General features: G+C 40.5%; 2 protein-coding genes across 7 annotated transcripts in view; one reads left to right on the forward strand and one right to left on the reverse strand.

Annotated features, from left to right (window-relative positions):
- On the reverse strand, positions 1–20,910 carry EIF2AK1 (eukaryotic translation initiation factor 2 alpha kinase 1). Of its 2 annotated transcripts, none has more exons than XM_026116209.2 (15): positions 20,598–20,910; positions 19,702–19,860; positions 16,808–16,944; positions 16,029–16,060; positions 15,436–15,535; positions 14,260–14,340; positions 13,754–13,853; positions 12,032–12,083; positions 10,941–11,310; positions 9,782–9,893; positions 7,516–7,622; positions 1,670–1,790; positions 1,470–1,549; positions 718–951; positions 1–203 (listed from the first exon to the last, which is right to left on the reverse strand). In XM_026116209.2, exons 1-15 carry the CDS (start codon positions 20,893–20,895, stop codon positions 81–83), a joined length of 2,106 nt encoding a protein of 701 aa, XP_025971994.2. In that variant the 5' UTR covers positions 20,896–20,910; the 3' UTR covers positions 1–80. The 2 variants fall into 2 exon arrangements, with proteins under 2 accessions (XP_025971994.2, XP_064376320.1); XM_064520250.1 differs by lacking the exon at positions 20,598–20,910 and adding an exon at positions 20,241–20,563.
- Positions 20,865–24,731, forward strand: part of USP42 (ubiquitin specific peptidase 42) — a 20,327-nt gene continuing 16,460 nt past the window's right edge. For 4 of the 5 annotated variants that reach the window (XM_064520246.1, XM_064520248.1, XM_026116102.2 and 1 more), the window contains exon 1: positions 20,865–20,997. The gene's annotated coding sequence lies outside the window, so the exon portion shown is untranslated. Of the gene's footprint in view, positions 20,998–24,094; positions 24,641–24,731 lie in introns of those variants that run through there. The other variant, XM_026116103.2, reaches the window with a different exon arrangement.

A 24,731-nucleotide genomic window follows, 5' to 3' on the forward strand; every position in this document is an offset into this window, starting at 1 on the left:
TATGGGAATATTTTTATGTAAAAATTTTATATTATATAATGTACAAGAGAGGTTACTTCCTCTTACACACTGACTGACAGTTAAACTGGAGAACCAAGTCTCTCATGTTCATCTTGTTCTTCAGAAAGCAATCTTATTTTTTCCTTCAGTTTTTCAATTTCTTCCTCTTGCTGTCTCACCTTTTGCTGTAGATTACAAATAACCTGAAAGTGAGAGTCAGTTTACTTCATTTATATACAGACATGCATAAAGCCTTGTTAATAAAGCGCAAACAAGATTTGTTCTTCAGCACCACAGTTATTCTAGGTATTTCATGTTACTACATACATAATCCACAAACAAAAACGCATAGCAAGGAAACTGAAAATCATAAAAAGATCCTGCAAAGTTGACAAAAAGCTTCAAAAGCTTTTATGACAAATGTAACAAAAAAACCCCACACCCTCAAGCTGTTTGTAACACTAAGTAAGACTAGACACTTGATTTATCTATACTTAATGGCCATTTACCTGCTTTAAGAGGCCAGAAACAGTAATATAGTTGCCCAAACATAATGACCAGAAAAATATAGTCTCTCAATCACATAATCTTCTTAAGTTATTTAAAAAAAAACAAAAACAAAAGCAGTGAGGGCATAATAGAGGCAGGGAAGCTAAGGAGATCAGTTCAAAGAGTTCTCTTCATCCTGTAAGAGGTGAGGTTATGGGCATAACTTACATGTTCCGTAGTGTGAAACAGTTCACTTTCACGAAGCTGAGCAGCAGTTGGTCTTTGTGAAGGTATCTTACTGGTTAGGAGTTTAACATATTTGGCTTGAGTAGGCCATTTTTTGTAGAAAGTATTAGGAATGTGGTCATTCCTTAAATGCATGAGAACTTCTGTCCTTTCCATTTCTGTTCCAAATGGTTGGAATAGTTCTAGCAGAATAACACCCATACTATACATGTCTGACTAGAAAAAGGGTGAAGAAGAAGTTATGAGATAACTGATACGTTAAATTTCTTTTAGATTTCTTTTTCTCCTAAACATATAATGATACAGCTACTCAAATTCAAATCTCTATAGTTTCCTCAAAATGATCTTGGAAACATGAGTAATTTTTGCATTAGTAGCAAACTAGAAGGCAAAGCTGAAATCCACATTTCAGAAAAAAAATAGAAGTAACAGCAGGAGGAATATTTACCAACTGTGATATATTTCCTTACTGAAAGACTTGTGTTTCATTCCTATAATCTATCATAAATATGCCCTATAGAAACAAGTAATTGTTACATTTCAGTTTTACTTTCAGTCTTTCTTTGTAGAGGAATAGTGCTATTAAACTTAAGCAGGTCATTTCTGAAATACTACATTTGAAGTTTCACAGATAGACATGGCATGTTACTCTAGACTATATGTGAATATCAGTGCCTAATCAGATAATATTTAATAGCATTTAAATGTGTTTAAAGGAAAAAAAAAATCCCTACCTTGAAATCATAGTGAGATCCCTGCAATTGTTCTGGCGAGGCATAGAGGCAAGTACCCACTCCTGAAGTGTGTGTCAGTCCTTTAAAAAGTCAGTTCAGTTACTCAACTAGTATTCCCATTTTACTTATGAAATAAATATTAATGTTTTTAATATCATAAAAACTTAAACACTGAAACCTACTAAACTTTTTTCACTTACCATTTATCCTTTTTGTCTTAAGCCACTGGTCTGCATCATCCCAAAGAAGGTCTTTGCAGGCTAATCCAAAGTCTCCTATTTTGACATGACGATCAGATCCATATAGAAAGATATTTCTTGGCTACAAAAAGAAACAGTATAAATCTTAAATATATCTATATAAAGGATTATAAAATTTCATTCGGCTGTTTCAAAATCTATACCATCCAGTGTTCCAGAGGTATAAGGCAATCAATAATTATTTAACATTTTCATTAGCGAGATAAAAATAAATTCATAGACAATATCAAATTCAGTGTTAGCAACACCATTTGGGCAAAAAGACCACGTATGAAGGAGCTAGAAAAGCAGGAAAAGCAGAACAGGAGCAACATAACAGACGGTGGAAAGATAAACAAAGTACCTTTTTTCTCCTCAGCAGGAAGTGGAAATTTGCAGAACAGTAAAGTCAAGACAGACATAATGCAAGAGAGGACAGCAAATCAGACCAACTGATATAACAGGAGGAAGGACTAAATAGTATTTGTGGCCTAGGCATAATGTAAAACAAAATATACTTTTCTATAGCATGAGCACAGCCACAACATGTTCCTTGGTTCTGGGAAACTTGTTATGAAAAAAGACCAAATTGATGAGAGCACTGACCGAGGAAAAACTGAAATAGTTTTATCTCTGTATTTTGGCTGTATGACTACCAGGACAAGAAATGTTAGCCTTATGTATCTAGAAAAAAGAAATACTTGCTAGGTAGAAGAAAAAATAATATGAAATTACTATTTTTACTTACGTCTGTATATCACAAAGTTGCTGAAATTTACACCTGGATGAGAAGTGAAAGCTGTATTTCATAGTACAATTTTTCCACTAAATACAAATTAGCACTAGCAATAAAACAAAGGGAGCCTAAGTCTTTTTTTCCGTTCTTAAGCTTTTGCTGGTTTTATAGTACTTTTTAAATGTTGCACTGAATAATGAAGTAATTTCAAAGCTGTTCTAGAACCTGACACTCCACAACATCACAAAGAGCAGCTCTGTTCAGGTGGCAGATTCCAAATCTGTTATTTCTGAGTACATATTTTCATCACAAAAACTACAATTCCCTTGCCTATGGGCAACATAACCAAGGGAGCCAGTAGACATGCCACTCCCTTTGTTTGCTCTCTGTTTTCCTGTGGGCAGAGGAACAATTCACACCTTGAACAGCTATATGAAGCCATAATGGAAGATGACAGTAGCACTATTAAGGCTCTACTTGCTGATTATCCTATCAATGAACCACTGAGTGCTTGGAAGGACCCTTACATCATAGATCTGCTCTCCTTCCAGGTAACTATCAAGATTATCATTTATGTGATTAAGAATACTTTTAGATTAAGACATTTACTACATTTATTTAAAATGAAAGAAAATCATGAAGTGGTTGCAATTCCTAAAAATGAGGGCCTGAAATCAGACTCCTAAATCTTAGTAAAACATAAAAGAAGTCACTGAGCTTGCCAGCACAAAGAAATATCACTCTGTGGAAAATCCAACATGGATCTCCAACAGAGCAGTACAGAAGCCTTAAATATCTCATACTTCTTTGAAGAGGTCAATGGACAATCCGTTTACTTGGATTTCAAAACGACATTTGACAAGATCCTCACCAAGTAAACTCAAATGCAGTAAGAGGGAAGGTCCCCGCCTGGATAAGAAATGGGTTTAAAGACACAAAAGAAAGGACAGGAATAAATGGTCAGCTTTCGCAGTGAAGGGTATCATCAACTGATTATGGTATGGATCTGGGAACCACGCTGATCTACGTATTTATAAATGATTTAGGAAAGGGAGGGTGAATAGTGAGATGACAAAGTTTGCTGATAATACTGTATTACTCATAGCAAGAAAGATGAGGTCTGAATGTAAAGAATTGCAGAAGGATCCTGCAGCATTTAGCAAGCAGGCAGTTTAATGACAAAAGAAATCATTGCAAATAAACATGAAAATGTAGATGATCCACGAAGGGAAAAACAATCCCAATTTTAAATGTATAACAACTGTCTCTGAATTGACTGTTACTGCTCAACAGTGGTGGACAGTTCTAAAAATGTCAACGCTCAATACTGATCCAAAAAGCATACTGAATGTTAGCAATCTGTAGGGGGGAAAAGAGATAACACAGAAAACATCATTATGACACTATACGAATTCATACACTGCCATCTTCAATACTGCGTGCAGTTCTGAGCCTCCTATCTCAAAAAGGATATAAGAGACCTGGAAAAAGGTACAGAGATGGGTGACATGAATGTTTCAAATTTGGAAGGGCTTCTATTCAAGGGATCATATAAATATAAAACGTAAGACAAACTGTTAGGTTTGATAAAGATCTATTAAATGGAATGGAAAAGGTAACCAGGGAACACTGTTCACTGTCTCTTCCAAAAATGAAATATCAAATTATTGCTGGCAACTCAAAACTAATTCACTATGCATCCTCACTCACTGCATAGTTAAACTGTGGAGACATTGCCACAGGATGGCTGCTTAAAGTCCACATGAGTTAGAAAAATGACAAATTCTAGAAATATCCATAAATGGCTGTTAAATGAGATGGTACATGTAGTTCAAGAAGTCTATTAGCAACAAATGGCTGAAGGGTGGCAAAATATTTTGGATCACTACCTGCTCCTCATGCTCTTATGGTTCCTGAGACATTCAGTATTGGCCCCTATCAGAGAGGGAATATTGCACCAGATCCTTCCTCTGACTTGATTTCCAGTACAATTTGTGGAAGACACCAAATAGTTACATTTTTATCAACCTTCCTTAATCCCATGCTGAATGAGGAAATTAGGAGCCTTTACCTTAAAATAACCACTATAAAAATGGCTGCAAAAATCACCTTCAAAATCAAGCATGAAATAGAAAAAAGTACATCAGAAATACAACAACCAATATCCACAACTTGTTTCATTTTGTGCAGGATCATGCTAGCTCTCCAATTCACTTAGCTGCTAAGTACAGAAGAGAAAGAAGTTTGCAATGTTTGCTGGAATCAGGTGCTGATCCAAAAATAAGGTAGGGCCCACAAACACACTTACGCTGCACTCTATCAAGAATATACATACATTCATTTTGAATGGTACTATGCATGTAATAGGCTCATTTGATTATTAAGACTATTTTCCTCAAACTATAATACACCCGAGTTAATATGGTGGAATCACTAGTCATCATTTTGAATTTAAAGTTTAATTTTGTTTTATTCGATTAATATAAACAGGAACCACCATCAGAAACTGTATGTTAATGCAGCCACATAACAGTAATCGCTGTTGAATACATTTCTTTTGCTGCAAACTGCCTTGTTACAATAATTAAAAAAAAAAAAAAAGCTAAACTGAAAATAGAGTAAAAAGGGCAATAATTAATCCTAGCATTTGCTAAACTTTGCTGATTTGCAACACAAATCTGGCTACAGATTTGTCCCATAACACACTATAATCCATTCATCTAGACCCCCGAGTGTTGCCAGATCACATCACAGCTGTGATGGACCTTCTGCCTGCCTCATGTAGTTCTTACACTCCTTTGGTGACCTTCACTCACCTGGAGCTGAACTATGAAGTCTTATTTTTCACGCTATAAAACTGGGAAATAGAGGGTCTGGAGGCCGAACACCTTATGCACTCCTGCTGGACACAGAGGGGCTATGGTTAGCAAAAATAATTTAATGACCTCGCTTTGGCTAGGTCATGGCAACTCATAAAATTTGTTCTAAGAACTGAACCTTGGGGACCTGTTACTATGTTATGCCCTACCAGTTCAGAAGGTTTAATCTAAGTCATCTCTAGCCTTCAAAATATTCCCCTGAAAACACTTACTACATATAAGACATTCTGTTTACCTAACAAAAAGATCTTAACTTAAAACAACGCTTTATATTACAGAAATAACGGAGGCTACACAGCACTTCACCTTCTCCTACTAAATTTGCCTAGGACTTCCACAGTTGGGACATCCATCCCAGGCAAACACCAGAGAAATCAGCCAACTTTACAACATAATACAGAAGAGTGTCTCTGTACCTTGCACAAGGTAAAACACCATATAAATCCTGAAATGAGTAATCACAAAAATGACAGTCTTCTACATTTAGGCCAACAGTCTGAAGGCTTTCAAGCTATATCCATTCTTATTGAGCATGGTGCCAAGATAGATGAGACAGACAAGTTTGGCAGGACAGCTCTTCACATAGCTGCAGGGTCACTAGATGAACAGGTAACAGCAACTCTAATTGCCTATGGAGCAAACGTTAATTTTGCCAATCCAAATTGTGGAAGAACTGCCCTCCATCTTGCAGTGTGCACAGCATCATTTAAAGCAAGCAGAATTTTAGGTATCAACACAGATTGCATCCATTTACTATTAAATAATGGAGCCAAAGTGAATATCCAAGATCATGAAGGACGCACAGCTATTCATGATGCTTGCTCAGGTGGCAGAAAGGACATAGTTGATCTACTATTAGAGTATAAAGCAGATGTGAACAGTTTAACAAGAGATGGACAATCTCCGCTCTTTTCATTTCTTCAGCACAGATCAAACCTAAAATATACAGCACTGCTGAACAAGTTGCTAGGACTCTCATACCCATTGAGGTTAAGAGATAATCAAGGACGTCTACCCCCTGGACTTCTGTTCTCAGAATTTCAAATGCTGAAAGACTTTCTTACAACTTTATCAAAGAAACTACTGTCTCTGCAGGACATCTGCATCTTCACTATTAGAAGAATATATGGTGAAAAGAACAAGTACTGGCTCAAAAACAGACTTCCAGTAATTGTATGGAATTCTTTATACAACTACCAGGACTTCTCAAAACTTTGGAAAATAAGGCCATGATGACACTATAAACGGGAGAGCAAACTAAAAAAATGTTAACCCTGAAACAGTCTGTAAAAAAATTAAAATTAATCCAGAATGCATACTAATACTGTGTGTTTTGAAGTAATTCCAAATTTTCACATGTGGAGTTTTTAAAAAGAATAATAATAATAATAAAAAGATTATTTTTTACCCTAATTTCCTCATATAGCTATTATATCAGATCCAGAGAACCTCTGTAGAAAGTAGAGTAGGAAAACAGACATTTAATTCCTTGCTATTTGAGTCTATCAGTTGAAGTAGGTAAAGAAAAAGCAAGATATGAATAATAATTCAAGCCAGCAGCAAGTCAAAACTATTCTTATGATTAGAGTATTGAAAAAAACATACAGGAACACATAAAGGCATCCTGTTCTTATCCATTCCAAATGTATTTTTCTAAGTTTGCGCTTCATTACTTTTAATAGGAATGAAACCACTTTTCATTCCTTCACTGAAAGACACCTACAATTTCAGTTCCTTAGAGAGAGAGCAACCATTCTGAAAGAGAGCAATTATTTGCAACTGGGGGGGGGGAAGATAATAATCACAATTTCAACATATTTTCAACAGCTAACTGATTCACTATTAGCAAACTGAAGAGTATTCAGGGGGCTTTCTGATTATTTTTACAATTACCTTAAAAAAAAAAAATCTGTTCATTCCTCTTTAGGACAAAAAAAATGGCTTGACAAGGGAGGAGACACTGCCAGAGCTCAATCAGAATTTACATTTAATTCAATGTAATCAAGTAATTTGTTTATAGTAAGGTAAGTATGGTACTTCTGTAGAGGAGAGAGCATATTTTTTGTACATAATGTAGCTAAATGCTAAGTGCATAGGTCATCTCAAATTTAACTGAGACATTGCTTTCATTCTCCCATAATTCAAGTTATCTTTGCTTTCTTTAACCTCAAGTGATAATTTGATGAACTTACTTTAATGTCTCGATGCATCACTCCCATGCTGTGGATATAGTATACTCCTTCTAACAACTCCTGAAAAATTTTCATGGTCCAGCTGACATCCACCAGATGGTACGGACCTTAAAACAATTTGAAAACTAAATTATTTCAGCTGATTTTGCTGAGTTGCTTTATATGTTTACGGTGGTATGTCTTGTTGGATTCAGTTTATCTATGAACTGGAAGCAATTTTTAACAGAATGAGTATAGTTCAAAAACTGGAACTTCCCATGGTTCTCCTAACAGAGTACTTTGAAACAGCAAAGAGTCACTAAGCTCAAAACTCAGAAGAGGACAGTTATGGGACACGAACACACATCTGCCTGAAAGATTCCTTCAACCCTCTGTCAAGATAGTTATTTGATTATGACTTTAACAATCACAGACTCTAAAATAACTACCCTCACTATCTGTATGTTTGACTCTCTTCAATCCTGCTAGGCACCAATGGTAACCAACGGTAGTGGTTTCCATAAACTAATCACACCTTTTGTAAAACTGTATTATTTCTGTCCAATTCAGAGAGCCTGTGAATTTAATTAAAAATAAATAAATAAAAGCTATTCCTGTCAGTCTCATGGGATCACAATGGTATATAAAAACTAAAAGCAAGAAGACATCAGGTTATTTTCTGTCTTATAAAATAAATGAGTTTAAAAATCATGAAAAAAACACAAATAAATGTCTTGCATGCTGTGAAACACTGATGGACTCTTCTTATTACCATCTGTGTCTGAGCACAGTGTCAGAGATGACTATCATCTGATTAGTATTCACTGTACACCTCTAGATCTACTTCTACCTCTCTCCTTTCTTACCAAAATAATCTCAATCTTTTCTGCTGTTTCTCATTCAAAAATTGGTTTTCCATTTAATCTCTTTCTACTGTCTTTTCTTGAACTCTTTACTTATATAAAAGTGTTGGATTGGAAGGGAAAATACAATTCCAGACAAAACCACACTAGTTTGCATGATGTCATGCTTTCTGTATTAATTTGCACCCTTTTTTTGAATACTAATCCTTCCACTGTTGTGCTACCCTCTGAAATTTCCAAATCTTCTCTAGCTGTCTTAATTAAATTTACCTGCAAACTTACCATTTCATTGTTTTTACCATTTCCCAAACTACTATTTTATTAAACTATACTACTTTTCACTCTAAAGACTCAGACCTACCATAGTTTGTTGCCAGTTTGAACATTCCTCATTCACTCCTACTTGGTTTTCTTAATGTTTAATATAGTATTTACATTTCCTCTCATGATGCCTATGTAGAAAGTATTTGAAAATGGCATTTTGTAAAGTCAAATGCCCTACTAGTTCCATCATTCCCTGACCGGGCACATCATCTCTTAGTTTATGAAAACCAAAAAGACTAGGAGTACAGGAGAGATGAACGGAAGCCATCTGATGGGAGAAACCAGTTAGCTGGCAAACCTCATTCCATGACTGAGTGGAACAATAGTTTCATCTTAATAATGATTAAATATTAAAGAAATATCTTTGTGTTACACTTTACATCTTACAATCCATTAAGCATATACATTTTTATAAAAGTGTCATAGAGAAAGGAATATATCTCTAATGCTTCAGTAGACCTGTTCTTCTAGATGTCAACAATTACTGAAGATGGCTTGGTACCTCAAGACCTAAGAACTCCTCTGGCCACTCAAAGTAAAAGTTAGGTCCTTCACACCAATGCAAATAAGCCTGGGTAGCGGTTCTGAGTCTCAGGAACAAACTTAAAGGCTTTTAAGCATGTTGTAGCCTCCCTGGAACAGAGGATGTGTTTATGTTTTCCCCAGATTAGCCTGTGCTGAGTTCTATTTTACAGCAGCTAGACTACTACCAAAACAAAATCTCAAATATCTGAACAGCTTACTGAGAAAAAGCAGATCTTCTCAATTAAAATTATACTCCAAATAAGTAGTATCACCCAGGTACAGAGCCTTTCAGGTAATACCAATGCTGCAGGCATATAGTCTTTCTTTTTTGAAGAGTTGTCTAAAATGTGTGAACTTAAATCTCTTTTTACCAACACTTACTATATAAGGATTCCATACTCTTCACTCTAGCAGCTATTTGTTTAAGTGAAAGAAGAATATAATTATCAAGGTCCATATGATAAACTGCTGCAGTAAAAATACAAAATCAGGTAAGTGGACTTACAATTAGGGGGGAAAAAAAGTATTTGCTTTATATTGAATTCGTAAATTTTAAAAACAGTGATGAATCTTACTGGAAGTTTCCTCTGTTCTCTCGCTGCATCTCTTATTGCGGTCAACAATCCAGTCCCACAAGGAGATTTCACACAGTTGCATTTGAATATAAAGCATCAAACGATACTCCACCTAACAGAGAAATACTGGTCCATGATTTTGCCACTGTAGTATAAACAATATTTCCTTACTCATTTTCTTTAAAGCTAGCAAAAACAAAATTCAGTTTTTAAACTAATAATTAGCTACCAAATGGACAGCAAATACAGTATTACTAATCTACTGCATTTAAGAAGCAGGTGCAACACTGCTACCTTGTTTTAGCTTTCTGCTTTCTCCTCAAATATTAACAACTGTTTATAAAGCTTCTGATAAAAGCTAAAGCTAATGAAACAGCCTGATAGATACTTTAAGATTCAAATGAGAGCTGAAGACTATTTTTGTTCTTTTTTTCTAGACATACTGAACAGATAAGGTAAATAATACAAAAGACTAAAAAATTATTTCAACCTCTTGACATGAATTTTATGATTTATTAGCATGAATATGTGACTTTGTTTATGATAATGCATTGGTTCATTTGATAATCGGACAACTCAAGCAAACATCTTTGAAATCTGGGATTTCTGCAAGAGCAAACTCCAAATGATAGCAAAAGCTTGAAACATTCCAGAGCTGGCTATGTTACACAAAACAATTCAGTGGTATGAATACCAACAAAATCTTAGAAGCATAAGCGGAGTGGTGATTCCCTGGCCTGTTCCTGCTTCCCTCTCTTTCACAAGTAACACCAACTGATAAAAGTTTAATCCTACACTGTATAAGTACCACGTTACATACCTAGATGCTTTAATAATATCTGGGTTAACCATTATTACCAAATGTGGAAGATTTTCAAGTCTGATGATATTTTATGCAAGAGTAGTATTTTTCTATTCATATAGGTACTTTGAAAGGACCCAGGATGTTAGATATACAGGGACCATTCTTGCATGCTGAATTTTGTTAGGTCCTCTGGTCAGCTTCCTTGTAATGCAAGAATTTTCTATATTTTTGGCTCTAATCCCAGACATTTCATTTATAAAGTTTGTTATTATAAATCATTCCTATGTCTACCTAATTCTACTTTGCATACATCGTAAGACAGCAGTAAATATATTTAAAGAGGATTCCATTTACCTCAAACTCTCCACATAGAGCTACATCTGTCCGAGAGCTTTCTTCAATGCAGGACTTACTTCCAGTGCTACTTTCTTTATCCAGACTAGAACAAGGTCCACGCGATGAATGATTTTTAAATTCACTTGATGTACTGTCAACATCACTTGTAGAGTCTTCCTGTAATTCTATGGATAACTCACATTTATTTGGTTCTGTACATACTTCATTATTGCTGTTAGTAAAGTCATTCCTTACATCCATATTCTGCACTGATTCATTATTCAGATTTTTAAGACAGGTACTATCATGGGACTCCTTTTCTTGTGAGGTATGGTCAGCAAAGATAATCGAACTATCACTTTCCACACTCTGAATGTGACAGTGATCACTGAAAAGAATAAAGTAAGGGAGAGAAATCAAAATATGTACAGTTTTATACCATCTATTTATGATATGGGGTTCTCAAAACTTTTTTTTTAAATTGCAAAATGCATTCCAGAGAAAGAGTTCAGCTGCCACTCCATATAAAACTTTGATTACATAATCAGCAGCGTAGGCTCCAGCCTTTCTAATACCTTCCCCCAGCACAGATTTTTGACATCTGACACAGTTCATAGATACGTACAAGCCTAGGTCACAGTATTCACTGGGCAGAAGGATGATGCATCTCCTTTCCCTTCCCGCTAGTAACACTGTAATTGCCTATTGCACTCAATCTCCTTATTGAAGGAGCTAATCTACATTTTTCTGAAAAACAACCCCCTGCCTCTTTCTAATAAGAGACTCCATCTCATAAAACTCCAGAGTTATTAACAAATGTTGGTAAATAGCACAAAATTTTTGAAATAAACTTGAAGCCCAGTACTACAGTCAGGCACCCAGAAATCCAAAGAGCTAAGCAACACAGAAGTATCAGACAATATTCTTCAGCTCATGCAACTGAAAGGGAAAACAATGGCAAGGATAATTAACACTTATGTGGTTATAATTTGGAAGTAAATAGCACTTTTGTAAATACATGCTGCATTTTGTAATCTTTTACTGTTATTTAAAAACAAGCCTCATGTCGAGGCCAAATAAACATTATCATTGAGGTTTATAATACTTACTTGCCACTCTCTTGTTCCAAAGACAATGACTGCAAGCTCATTATTGCTTTATCTATTGGATGAAAAGATAAACATGGTATTTTATAAATCAAAGCACGCATACATTTACTACAAATTAACATTTAAGCTATAGTATCTTACTGAACTTACAACTTCATTATCTGCAAATATCTCTTCCTCTATTTTTGCTGCTGCAAAAGGCATTCCTTATTCTACTGAGCAACAACCCTGCCTCATTCATTTTTCATATCTTTTTCATGAAATAATAAGAAAATAAATGTTAAGAGATCACTGAAAGGATTGTCCTGGGCTCTTTTATACATTTATCCAGATTTCACTTTTAAGAAGTCAGCCAGTTCAAAGTCAGGGCTTATAATGTACATAATGATACAGAGTTAAAGAAGCAGCTACGTAAGGCACGATCCTTGATGTCACCCTGCCACTATTTTGGACATACCTGATATTTTGGAAATAATTTTCATTAGAATTGCATATTTATGCGAAAAAGACAGCAGTTTGGTTTAGCGCACACAGATTTCAGAAGCAAAGATGAAATAACCCATTTTGTAAGCTAAAGGAAACCATAAGTACCACAGGACCTAACTATATATCTAGTTAGGTACAGATATTATCAGCATTAAATGCCTGTGAATTACTCCTAGAACTAAGTTATATCCTTCAACATTCTCAATATCAGCATAAAAGCCATGTCTGTTTACTGTATTACCAACTTCCTATGCATTTCCTTTTGTGCTCATAGCAGTCTGGGGGAGTCAAGTTAATCACTTGGAAAGCAATGAAGTCATATACAGGATAAGCAAACCTCCCACTAAGACAGGATAAAAGATTTAAATGCTAAAGACTTCTAGAAGAGTACAAGAAAGAAAGGGACCAACGGATTAGGATTAGAAAGAGACCAAAGGACAAAGTGTGGGAAGGGCTAAGAAAAGAGAAACTGAAGAGAGAGAAGTGGAGCAGGAAAGAAGATACACAATGAAAATTAAAGTAGATGAATTCTGAACAGTTTCAGGCAGTAGCTGATATCCAAAAAAAAAAGATTGCTCTACCACTGCAGAACTATGAAACTGAATTTATCATTTAAAAAAAAAAAAAAAACTCTCTTGTGGAAAACAAAATAGGAGGGCATTCTATTTTTTTGCCATTAAGTTATGTCCAGGTTCTTTCAGTTTTTCTAAACTGCTTTCTAAAATGTTCTGAGACAGATAAGAAGAGGAGCATAGTGGGAGGTCTATCCTAGCTCTACCACAGCTTTAAGATTTCAAAACCTCTTAGCAAATTTGTGGATTTTTTTCCCTCTACTATTCATTATATAGCACTTTCTCCCCGTATGTCTGAAGTAGTTTGTTCCCCAGGATTCATTCTTCTCCTAGTCAACTCACTACTTCGTGCATTAAAAGTTTTTTGTTGTATTCCACTGAATTTCACACAATTTTAAAATCCTCTTCAAATATTAGTAAAGTGAAGCTAACGCTTTCACACTTTCAAGTTCATCATTACATAACAAGTAAGTTATAAAAACTAGAGATTGATGTACACAGAGGGACAGCAAGACCTGGTGTTTGTTTCTAGCTTTGTTTTTTGTTTGCATGTTTTAAGGAGGAAAAAATAGTTATTTTATCAAAGAAGCTAATATTCTCCTGCAAATTAATAGTACAGATATTATAAGCCAGATGCAAGAATTATACAATATGCTGTACTTCCCTTTTGGACATACTGTTTGAACATGTTCCATCCAAGCAGTGTGATAGCCTACAATATTAGGGTGCTGCAGCCTAGCCAGCACTTTAACTTCTCGTAGAACCTAAAAAAAACGACCAAGAAGAAAGAATATGATTGTCCTTTATTCTGAGTGCTTGGTAAACCCAGGAGCTAACAAAACATAGTCGTTTCCTGGAGAGAAAGAACAGATACAATCACTACAAAAAAGGAGGAAATTTGGAAGATGTAAGACAAATTACGGTTTTTTAACTGCAAGGATGATCAAATTCAAGTTAATGATCTGCTTCTTTTAATGGACTTAAATATCTCTCAATTACTCTTTTCTACTAGATGCAGTTAGGGTCAAATATTTAGAAACTTAGAATACACCTTATGTAAAACAGTTGTTGCATTTAATATTTTGGGAAACATTAACTGCATTACTAAATTAGATCAGAATCAGTTACAGCACGCAGGGAGTTAGAGATGATTGACAGGAAAAATAATACCTTCATGCAGTCTCTTCTTGTAGCCTTCTTAATGTTAATTCTTTTAATAGCATAGAACTGACCATCTAATTTGTTTCTGACCTGAACACAATTGTAAAAGGACAAAATCAGAATTTAATGCATTTAAATTAATGTGTTATTAAATCCTTTAGAACCAACTATTTTCTAAAAATTAAATTCTGCTCTCTGTTCAGGTAACCTTTCACCTATATCAGAGAAGGGATCTGGGATTAGACCCTAGCTGTCCCAGAGATGGACGCTCTGCTTTTGCCTCATTTCAGGAGTGTAATCATCTAATCCAATCTACATGAAATACAAAAATCTACACCTATCCTCCCATCAATTAAAAAAATGCTGTCCATATTGATTTCCAGCTCTAATTCATAGATCAGTCCAAATATCCTGACTAGCAATAAGTTGACAAATTCAACATCACCCCCAAATGTTTTAAAACACCAGTAAACAATCCAAGTACATGCTTTATGACCCAGATTTGAGTAATCTGACATATTCTAATATTTTAGAGATATAAAACATACATTCACTATAATAACATGGTTGATTAAAAAAAAAGTTAGCTTCCTTCTTCTGAAAAGAAAGTCCTAATAATCACCCCCACACTCATCTAATGCTAATAGGTCCTGGTAACTGCTTAATCAGGTTCTCAATACATCTGTGAGACAAGAGCTGCCATTTACATATGGCACTTACCACATGGGGAACCTTAAATTGGCCCTATAGTGTAAGTATTTGGTACAATTCATCATTGCGTTGGACAGTTTACATTCAAATTAATGCTGCTTTCTTTTTAAGCAGCCACAACCAGAATGTGGGAGTGTGGGGACTAATCAGTTTCTGTCACTGTTTTAGGTCAATATATCAGAATATTCCATATGAGAAATAAGAGTTTTAATTCATTGTTAAGGGTCAAATTACACAAAAGTAAAATATGCTCTATCTCCTGCTACTTATAAACAGAAAACAGAAACCATCACCAAGCATCTCTTGAAACAAAAATCCAGCATCCCTTAGATGTACAGGTTTGTACCTGTTCTATTGGACAATGCATATTTTTATTTTTCTATTAGGAAAAAAAAACCAGTCAAATCAATAATCCTAAATTTAAAGAAAAACTAGCTACTAACAGATCAGTTATAAATGGAGGGTAAAGAATACCTTGTATACTTTACCATATCCTCCTTTTCCTAGCCTTGCAATCTCATCAAATTCATTCAAGTATCGTGAAGCCTGTGATTCAAAGAGAACTTCTTTTCCCCTAATCAAAAAAATTAGGCTACATTAAACCAAATTACAACTTATAAGTAAGGTACTATATAAGCTACAGGTGTAGACAATCTAGAAATATTTATTACATTATAAAAAGAAGAAAAATATTTTGACAGTGCTGTAGTGAATAGTGAAAACCAGCAGATTCAGCAACAGCACGCACATGGATAGTTACTGTGAGAGTAATTTATGTGCTACAAATCCATGTCCCAAGTCAATCTAAATGTTAAAATGACATGTTTACGTTTATGCCTGATAATTTTCTTGCATGGTCCCACTATGAAATTCATATTCAAGAAGAACTTTTCCCCTGATCATACTGACAGAGTTCAGAGAAATTCTCATTTTTGTTCTGTTTTGTAGACAAAATATGAAATGCAGTCTTAATTTAATTCAGAGTAGGTAGAACCGATTATTTATGGAGCACAGAACTTCAGAGAGGGAGTTAACTTTTATACCCACTAAACACTTCAAATACATACCCAAATGCATGAGAATCTCCATTATCAAGCTCCTAAGAAACAACAAAATCCAACATAAAAACATGCCACAGAGTAATAGTTCTACAATGCCATAACTATGAACATTAGCACGAACAGCTTAATCAAAACAATCAAAACAGAAACTACAACTGTGTTCCTAAAGAAAATGAGGTTACAGATTCACTCTGCACAGAGCTCCACCAAATTGAAGTATTATTATCCCACCAGCAATCTGTTAACATCTCTCTACTGGAGAGATTATGGCCCTTTAGAGTTCTGTTGGTGAACAGATATGAGAGCACTAAAATGTGCTTAAGACAAAATTAACTAGCTTAGCTCAAACAGTTGATGAGCAAACTGGTCTGATTCAGCCTGAAGCACATTATGCAGTACACAAATTATGCCCTTCACTAATATAAATACCAGGGTGTTAATACAATCAACTGGAACAGTTAGAGTTGGAAAAGGATGCATGTCCATTGTCTTAAAAACTGTTGCAATATTTAAAACATTTTGCCTGTGTTTTAAATGTATAAATGCATATTTTAATTTAATAAGGAATAAAACACTGCTGGTTTTAAAGCTTTGGTTTGCATCTTCCCATACAGAACTTTCCCTCACACTGGCCCCAAAAGCCAAGTTAGAATTGAAGTACCATTTGGTATAATCATTGAAATACCCAATCCAATATTAAACAAATCCCAAAGCAAAAGCTGCTTTGGACACACTGATGTGTTAATTCCTTAACACAAAACTTGCCAAAGAAATTTAAAGCTTACCCCATTAAGTATTTGTCGATTAGCTGCTTTCATTAGTTCAGTAATGGCTCTATTATGCTGCAATCTTACAGTACTAAATTCATCACAGAAAGCAAAAGGAGAGAGCAACCCTGTTCTTGTGAAAGCCTGACGAAGTACTGTACAAAGGAATAGAAAAAGGTCACTTTAAAGAAAGTCTGCCACTAAGACCTTGCAAACAAGTGTTCTTTTTAAATGAGAAAACTTTATTTGATAGCATGTCTGGAAAACCGCGCATTCAGTCACTTCTACTCCAACACCTTTTCCCACACTCCTTTAAATCAAAACTAATTAAATCCAAACTAGAGCCACTCTTGTGGGAATCTCCTTTACTTCTGCAGAATACAGTTATTTGCTACCTTCTTCATAGTCCAAAGTGTATCTCTTTTTCCTTATCTTGGCAGATAAAATACACAAATAACCACCCATTCACCTACTTGTTTCCCTTGGACTAATTTTGCTCATTGAAAAGAGAAGTTCAAAACATGTGCACAGTTATGAAGACACATGCGTCTAACAAAAAGCAGCAGTGTCCTTTTTTCTTTTTTTTTTTTTTTGTTAATTTACATATGAACTCACACATTTGTGCACATACTTGCCATAAAGAATAAAGACAGCTTTTTTTTTCCCCTCAAAGGAGCACATCATTCTCAGCTTGAGGAAAACAAAGCTATGGCAAATAGAAAAATAACAAATACTGAAAACAGGTGAAATTGTGAAGATGCTACAAAAATGTACTTAAAAGCTTTTAGGAGTTCTAAGGTCTTAAAACAGACTTACTTGTAAGGATTGTTGCAGATGGGAAAAAACCTCACACCAACATAAATACGCTAGCCAAAACTACAAAACCGACATGGTTACATCAATATATATATTTTTATTAATCGTGTGGTTTATTCTGCTTGGGAAACTGATTGAAGTTATGCCAATGGAGAAACAACATCTTCTACAGAAGTAAACCGGGCAGCCAAGCAGCTGCACAGCATGGAAGGTGCCTGGGTGAAGCAAAAATCCTATTGCTAAATAGGCTAAATAAAACAACAAAAAAAACAATTTTAGGATGCTACAAGCCTTCTCATTGGCCGAGTTGTTGTAAGACTACGCACACAAGCCCTTGGTCACGCTGCAGCACAGGTGGCAATGGAGCGGCAGCTCTTGCGCTCGACGCTCTACCAGGGTGCTTGCGATCACGCTCGCAAAAGCAAATTCGGGCTAGGCTAGCCTGCTGGGTAATTAAGCTCATTTCTTTTAAAATTTTATTTCCAATTTTTCTTTTTTCCCTCCCCAATTCCTTTTTTTCCCTTCCATTCCCTCCTTCTTCCCCAAATCTTTTATTATTATTCTGCTTTTTGGACATTTAATATAGAGATATAGGGTATCAGTATAGGTCATTCTATACCTTTATAGAGTAGCTAGATATAGGATATCAGTATAGGCCAAGTTTACTCAATTTATCAGGTTAAAAAAAAAATCAAGACTTCTTTTTCTAATTATTATTTATTTAACATATCATAATGTAAGTAAATATAGGGATATCTGTACAGTGTTTCTGTATGGTAAAAATATAGCATCCTCCCCAATCCAAAATTTTTTCTGCTCCCCTCGAATTCCTTTTTTATTTGACTGTTTTACTTTTTGACATAGAGTGGCTAGATACAGGATACCAGTACAGGTCAGCCTATAACTTTACAGAATTAATTTTTTTCTCCCCAAATACTATTTATTTAACATATCAAAGCAGGTAAGTGTTAGGACATCACTATAGTGTTTCTATAGGGTAAATATCCAGTGCCCCTTCCTCCAATCCATTTTTTTTTATTTATTTCCTTGATCTATGATAAAGTAGGCAAGTGTCAGTCTATCAGTATAGGTCAACATTACCTTTCTAGAGCAAACTGTAATTTATAGGGTAAAAATCCAACTTCCCCAATCCAATTTTTCCTTTTTAATATTTTACATCTCTTGATCCATCATGAAGTAGACAGGTATAAGGATAGGGCTATAGGTTGTCTCATACCTTTACGGGTGTAGGCCAGCTTAGGCCTTTATAGGGTGACTTACACTTAAATTGTCATTTATACACTTACATGATCACTTATAGAGAGATACAGTAAGACTCAAGGCAGAACATCTACATCAGATTTCCTCAAGAAGGAAGAGATGACAGTTGTCTGCACTGCTCTTACTGGATACTATACAGGGTTCACTTGTACAAATAATACCTTAGATCTACTTTTATTATCTAGAATTATGTATACCAAGAAAGAAAAAAGGTAATTTCCCAAATGCATTAAGTATGCACTTAATCAAACAAAACACCTAGAATAAGTCCCATACCCAAAGACAGATTTCCAAAGAAACACCTCACACCTAGGAAAGCAGGCTCACAGTGATATGTCAAAAGATTTTCCTGGAAATAAAGGACTTTCAGAAGTATCTGCTCTGATGGCCATGCAACATACTTCTGAAAGATGTGTTGAAAACTATGCTACAGCTATTTCTTGAAAAACACTTTGGTTAGATTCCTCTCTTTCATGTGTACTTTTAGGTCAGATTTAACGTATCCGCTGAGTGAGTGCAGTCTTTTACCCAGATTAACCTTTTACCCTTCCTGTGACGCATCTGCTGCGATTTAGCCGGAACAGAACCGGCCCTGCCCTGGATCTACCACAGCATTTAGTTGCTATTTTGCAGAGTAACACAGCCCCTCGTCCCCAGCCAGGCCGATGAGGGGCATTCACCCTCTCCTTAGAGCTACGCTCGCCGCAGGGGATGGACCCGTAACGTTTTCACGGCCCTGCAGGGCAGCTCTGCTCAGGCGGCCGCGGGTGACCGGCCAGCCAGGCAGCTCGGGGGGCAGCGCGGCCCGTACTCACTGCGGAAGAGGCAGCGGGAGTGCACGGGGTTGTGCGTGTACATGTGGCAGAGGTGCTCCAGCAGGGACACCAGCAGCAGCTGGTTCTGGATGGTGGAGGTGAAGTTCACGAACCTCTGCGAGCCGTTGGCCACGCGCAGCTCGGCGGGCACGTCCGACTCTGCGGGGAAAGGCGAGAGGGCGAGCTCCCACCTCCCCGCACGCCCGCTCGGCAGCACCGCACCGCCCTTCCGCACCCGCGCGCCCCTGGCACCACACGAGCAGCTCAGCATGAGCTTAAGACGCTAATCGGTCCCCAATGTGGCTGATATTTATATAAGTGCGTATGTAAATACGTGAAGCGGGAGGCCAGGACTACCCGGGGGGGGGGGGTTACCTCAGGCTGCGCCCGCGGGGGCGGGGCACGGCGCCCGCTCTTGCATCACCCCGCCCCGCGGCCGCCGCTTCCTCAGGGCGCGGGCAAGGGCAGGTTCACCCTGCTTCCCCCTCACGGACCGGCCGCTGCCCCCTTCCCACCGGCCCCCCGCCGGCCTCGCTCACCGTCAAAGCGCGGCTCCGGGCCCTCCTCAGGGAACTCGATGGCGGGCGGTGAGGCGCGGGGCGCCCCCGCGGCGCGGCCCCCGCCCCGCCACATGCCGGCGTTCGGCGCCGCGCGGCCGGCCGTGCCCGCGGCTGCCCGCCTCCCCGGGGGCGGGCCGGGGGGCCGAGCCACCGCGTTACGGCCGCTCCTTGGGCGCGGAGCAATAAAGCGTTGGGGGGGGGTGGCGGGGACGTGCGGGCGCCCGAGGGCAGAGGCGGCGGGAGGGACGGGCTCCGGCCGCGGAGGGGGCTCGTGGTGAAGCGTCGCGGCGGGAGGCAGCGGCGTCGCCCCGCGCGGCGGGTCCGGCAGACCCTCACCTCCGCCGGGCCTGCGGTCGCCGCGCCCCGGGAAGCGGCGCAAGGGCGCCGCGGCTGCCGCTGCGCCAAGCCCGACGGCCGCCCTGAGGGCGGTGGCGCGGCCCCTCGCCCTGACCGGGGGTCGCCGAGCCCCCTCTAGCGGCTCCCGGCAGCGGCACAGGGGCGGTGCTGGTCCCCGTCTGACCCGGAGGAGCTCGCTTCTCCCCCCCGCCGCCGCCGCCGCCTCCTTTCCTCCCCCCGCCCGCCTGCCCGGCCGGCGCCGGGCCCCGGATGCAAGAGGCCGGCGGAGGGACGTCATTGTTCCCCGACGGGCTGTAACAGGAGGCGGAGCGGGCCGGGCTGAGGCGGGGGCTGCGGCGAGGGGGACCCGGCAGCGCCGAGTCAAGCGGGGCCGAGCCAGGTAATGGGGCTGGGGGGAGAGTCGGGCCTGGCGGCGGCCTGGCAGCGCCCGGCAGCGCCGCGTGCGTCTCCCTCCCTGGAAATCAATGGGCGGGGGGGAGGGGCCGGCCCGGGAAAGGGAAGGGAAAGCGACCGGCGGGAGCAGCCGGCTCAGCCCAGCCCGGCCCTGCCCACCCCGCCGGGGCGCCGGCCGGGCACTCGGCCGCTGCCCTCCTGGCTGGCGGGCAGCCGGAGGGGGTGGGACCCCCGGGCGGGGCGGGGCGCCGCCCCCAGCACACGGCGGAGGCACCCGGCCCCGCCGCCGCCGCCACCCCCTGGGCCGGCGGGACCGGCCCCCTCCCGGCGCGGCGGGGGGCGGCCGCGCGCAGCCCGCCGCCTCCGTTAGGCGCCGGGCTCCCGCCGCGCCTCCTCATGCCGGCGCGGGGAGCGGGCGGCGCTTCCCGGCGGGCGGGCGGGCGCCCCGGCCGTGCCCCCCGCGTGCCCCGGCGCGGGGAGGGGGCTGCCGCCAGGGCCCGCCGCCTCGCGCGCGGGGGTCCCGGCTCGCCTCGCCCCCCCCGCCCCCGGCACTGGGGCACCGGGGAGGCCCGTCCCGCCCGCCCTCCCCGCCCGGTTGCCATGGCCACGGCCGCTCGGATGGGCCATGCCCCCGGCGCCGCTGCCCCCGGCCGGGCCCGGGAAGGCGCGGGAAGGCGGGAGGCGGCGGGGAGGGCGGGCGCTGAGGCGGCACGCCCCGCGCCGCGCCTGCCCCCGGCCCGGGCCGCCCCGCGCCGCGCCGGAGGGCGCCGTTAGCGCGGCGGGGCGCCGGGTGAGGGGAGGGGGAGGCGGCGGGCGCCCCCGCAGCCGTTTCGCGGCCCGCGCGGGGCCGGTTTTGCGCCGCGCGTGTCTTGGGGCCCCGTTACGGAGCGGCTGCTGCCGAGCGCAGACATCTTGCGTGCAGGCGCCTGGCGTCTTGCCCGCGAAGCAGCCTTTTATCTTCCCGTGTCAAAAACGCGCTGAGGAGCGGGCGTGCGGCGGAGCGGAGCGGAGCGGAGCCCTTGTGTGCGGCGGGGCGCCGGGGCAGTGCCGCGCGCGCACAATGGAGGGCGGCGAAGCGGCGCGGGCGAGAGCGGCGCCGCAGTCCGGAGCGCCGGGCCGGGCCGGGCCGGGCCGGGCCGGGCCGGGCCGGGCCGGGCCGGGCCGAGCTGGCGGCGCGGGGCCGCCCGGAGCCGCGGTGCGGGACGCCCGGCGGGCTGTGAGCGCCGCGCTGTGCTCGGCGTGACCGGCTGCCCGTTAGGGGTAAAGGGATAATTAATCCTGTGTTTCCTGGCTCGGTCGCTGGATTTTTTTTTTTTTAACTAAACTAAAACTAGTGTGTTGCCTTTTTTCTTTTTTTTGGCTTACTCTTGCTTTGTAGTACGTAGCCACAGTTTGTAATTTAGCAGTGTAAACATGTACATACTCTTAATACATACACCACAGCAGCTTTCTGTTGCTCCTTTGTTTTTTGCGTGTGTGTGTGTTTTATTTTTTACTATCGCTGCTGAAAATCTTTGTTTTGTAAGAAGATACCTGCTCCATGTCTGCGCCGTTACTGGACTCAGCCCTGTGGAAGCGATCGGGTGTGAAGCGGTCCTGGGCTCCGGCCTCCGCAAACGGTCCTGGGCTCCGGCCTCCGCCTCGCGGGCGATAAGCCAAGCATGAGCATTTAGCTGCAGGTTAGAGCAGTGGTTTGCGATGAAACGGCAGATAAAGGCTAAATAGTTTTGATGCAAAACTCCAAAGTTCTTTGGGAGGAAAGTAACTTTTATCTGTTTTACTGAAATCTTATTTTCCTTTTCATCATTATACCAGGAAAAGTGTATAAGGACAAGTGTGCAGGGAAGTAAACTCACCTGGGTGTACGTCCCGGGTGCCACGTTCAAGGTGGTACAGGAACACGGAGTGTGTGTGTGTGTGTGTGTGTGACCGGCAGCGGGATGGGAACCGCTACCAGTGCTTGTAGTTTTACGCCTGTTTGTCAAAGAGACGATATATCCAACTTAGGCATTACCTTAACATAAGAACCTACATATTTTGAAAAAGTGCTGGATCTGATTTATTGCTGTTGTATAGTACTGGTTATCTGGTGATGTATCGATCGTCAAAAATAAATTTTACAAAAAATTAACTTACTTTGTTGGTCAACATAACACTCAAGCTTTTGTGTGATAATGTTCTTCTGTTTTCCTTTCCACTGCAGTGTGGATTCTTTCTTCTTCCCTCCTCAGATATGTTTTTTAAAAAGTTTTTTGAACACTTTCCTTTAAAAAAAGGAGATGTCACTTGACTAGTAGCTGCAATTTGAAGATTGGATGTTATCTGAAACTCACTGAGCCCAAGAAGTGTCATCTTTAATCTTCCATTTGGACAAGGATATCTTCACTTCTCAGTTAAATGAGAGAGAAGTTCTCAGTTTTGTGTATTATTTTCTCAGAAATGGGAAACTATTTACAAATACTGTCTTAAATCTGTCAACAAGTACAAGGAAAAATCACCCAAGAAGTGGAACAGATGAGCCCTTATGTAGCATAGTGGACCTGTTTGATAATCTGTTAATAAAATGGATTTTAAAGGGATTTTAAATAGAAATTTTAAAGGAAGAAAGCTCTAATTAAAGAGCACACAATTTGTCATTGGTGGGACTAAGTGCTCTAATTTACTGTGCTTTGTTTAACCTGTCTTAACTTTTATCAGTCATTACATCATAAATCTGAAACCAGTTTATGCTTTGTTGTCTCAGTCATTTCAGTAGAATAAACTGTAGCTCTTCCTTTAAGCTCTCGGTTAGGGTGTTAGAAAAAAAGGCCCTTTATGGTACAGCCAAGTAGTGCACAATCTTCTGTCAAAAATTTACCTGCAGAAATTGATAATATATTGTTTCATTATTCAACTTCTAAGAATTACACCTATTTAAAGAGGGAGCATCTTGAAATCTAATAAACCAGTTAAAAAGGACTTAGTTTCAAATGTTGTCTTTGTCCTTGAGGGTTGAGTTTTTTTGGGAGGGGGTTTCTTTGGGGGGGGGGTTACATCCACTGTTTCCTTTCTGTAACTTACATTCCTCGGTTGCTTTTTAGAGGGAAAAAAGTGCATTTGCACTAAGTAGAACTGAAAAATAGAGATGCTTTTCAGTCTAATCTTTCAGTTTATAGTAAGAGTTGTAAGTATGACAGGTGCAAAAATATCACCAGTATTACTGCCAAAAATTGTATCCAAACAAATATTTGTTGGAAGGGCAGAAGAAACCCAGGCAGAAATAAGTTTTCAACCCTTTACTTGCTCTCCTTTCCCAAGATTTCTCTGAGATATACCCCATCCGCTGAATCCCTGAGGTACGTGGTTCCCGGGAGTGCAAAGCTGGGCCACGCTGCTCCTTCAGGACCTCACCGAACCGGGCTTGCATGGGCCACTGCTTGCAGCGTCCCTGGGCCGGGAAGAAGGGACCTCATGGTACAGGTTCAATAGCCCTCCCAGATTAACTCAGTATCACAAACTGATATTAAAATTGTGTTTAAAAATTGTGCACGTTATAGAATGACAAGGAACCCATTGCAACTGATGCAGTAGAAAGCGAGATAGAAAAGGAACATTGGAAAGAAAGTGATTAAAGTACCGGCCGAATGCAGGTAACTTTGTCCGTACTAAACAGAGTAGCGATGGCTGTAAATTAAGAGTGTTCTGTTACTAACACTGGCAGTGGATAAACTATTGATCCCC

The sequence above is a fragment of the Dromaius novaehollandiae genome, chromosome 14 (genome assembly GCF_036370855.1).
Source record: "Dromaius novaehollandiae isolate bDroNov1 chromosome 14, bDroNov1.hap1, whole genome shotgun sequence".
Classification (NCBI taxonomy): Eukaryota; Metazoa; Chordata; class Aves; order Casuariiformes; family Dromaiidae; genus Dromaius; species Dromaius novaehollandiae.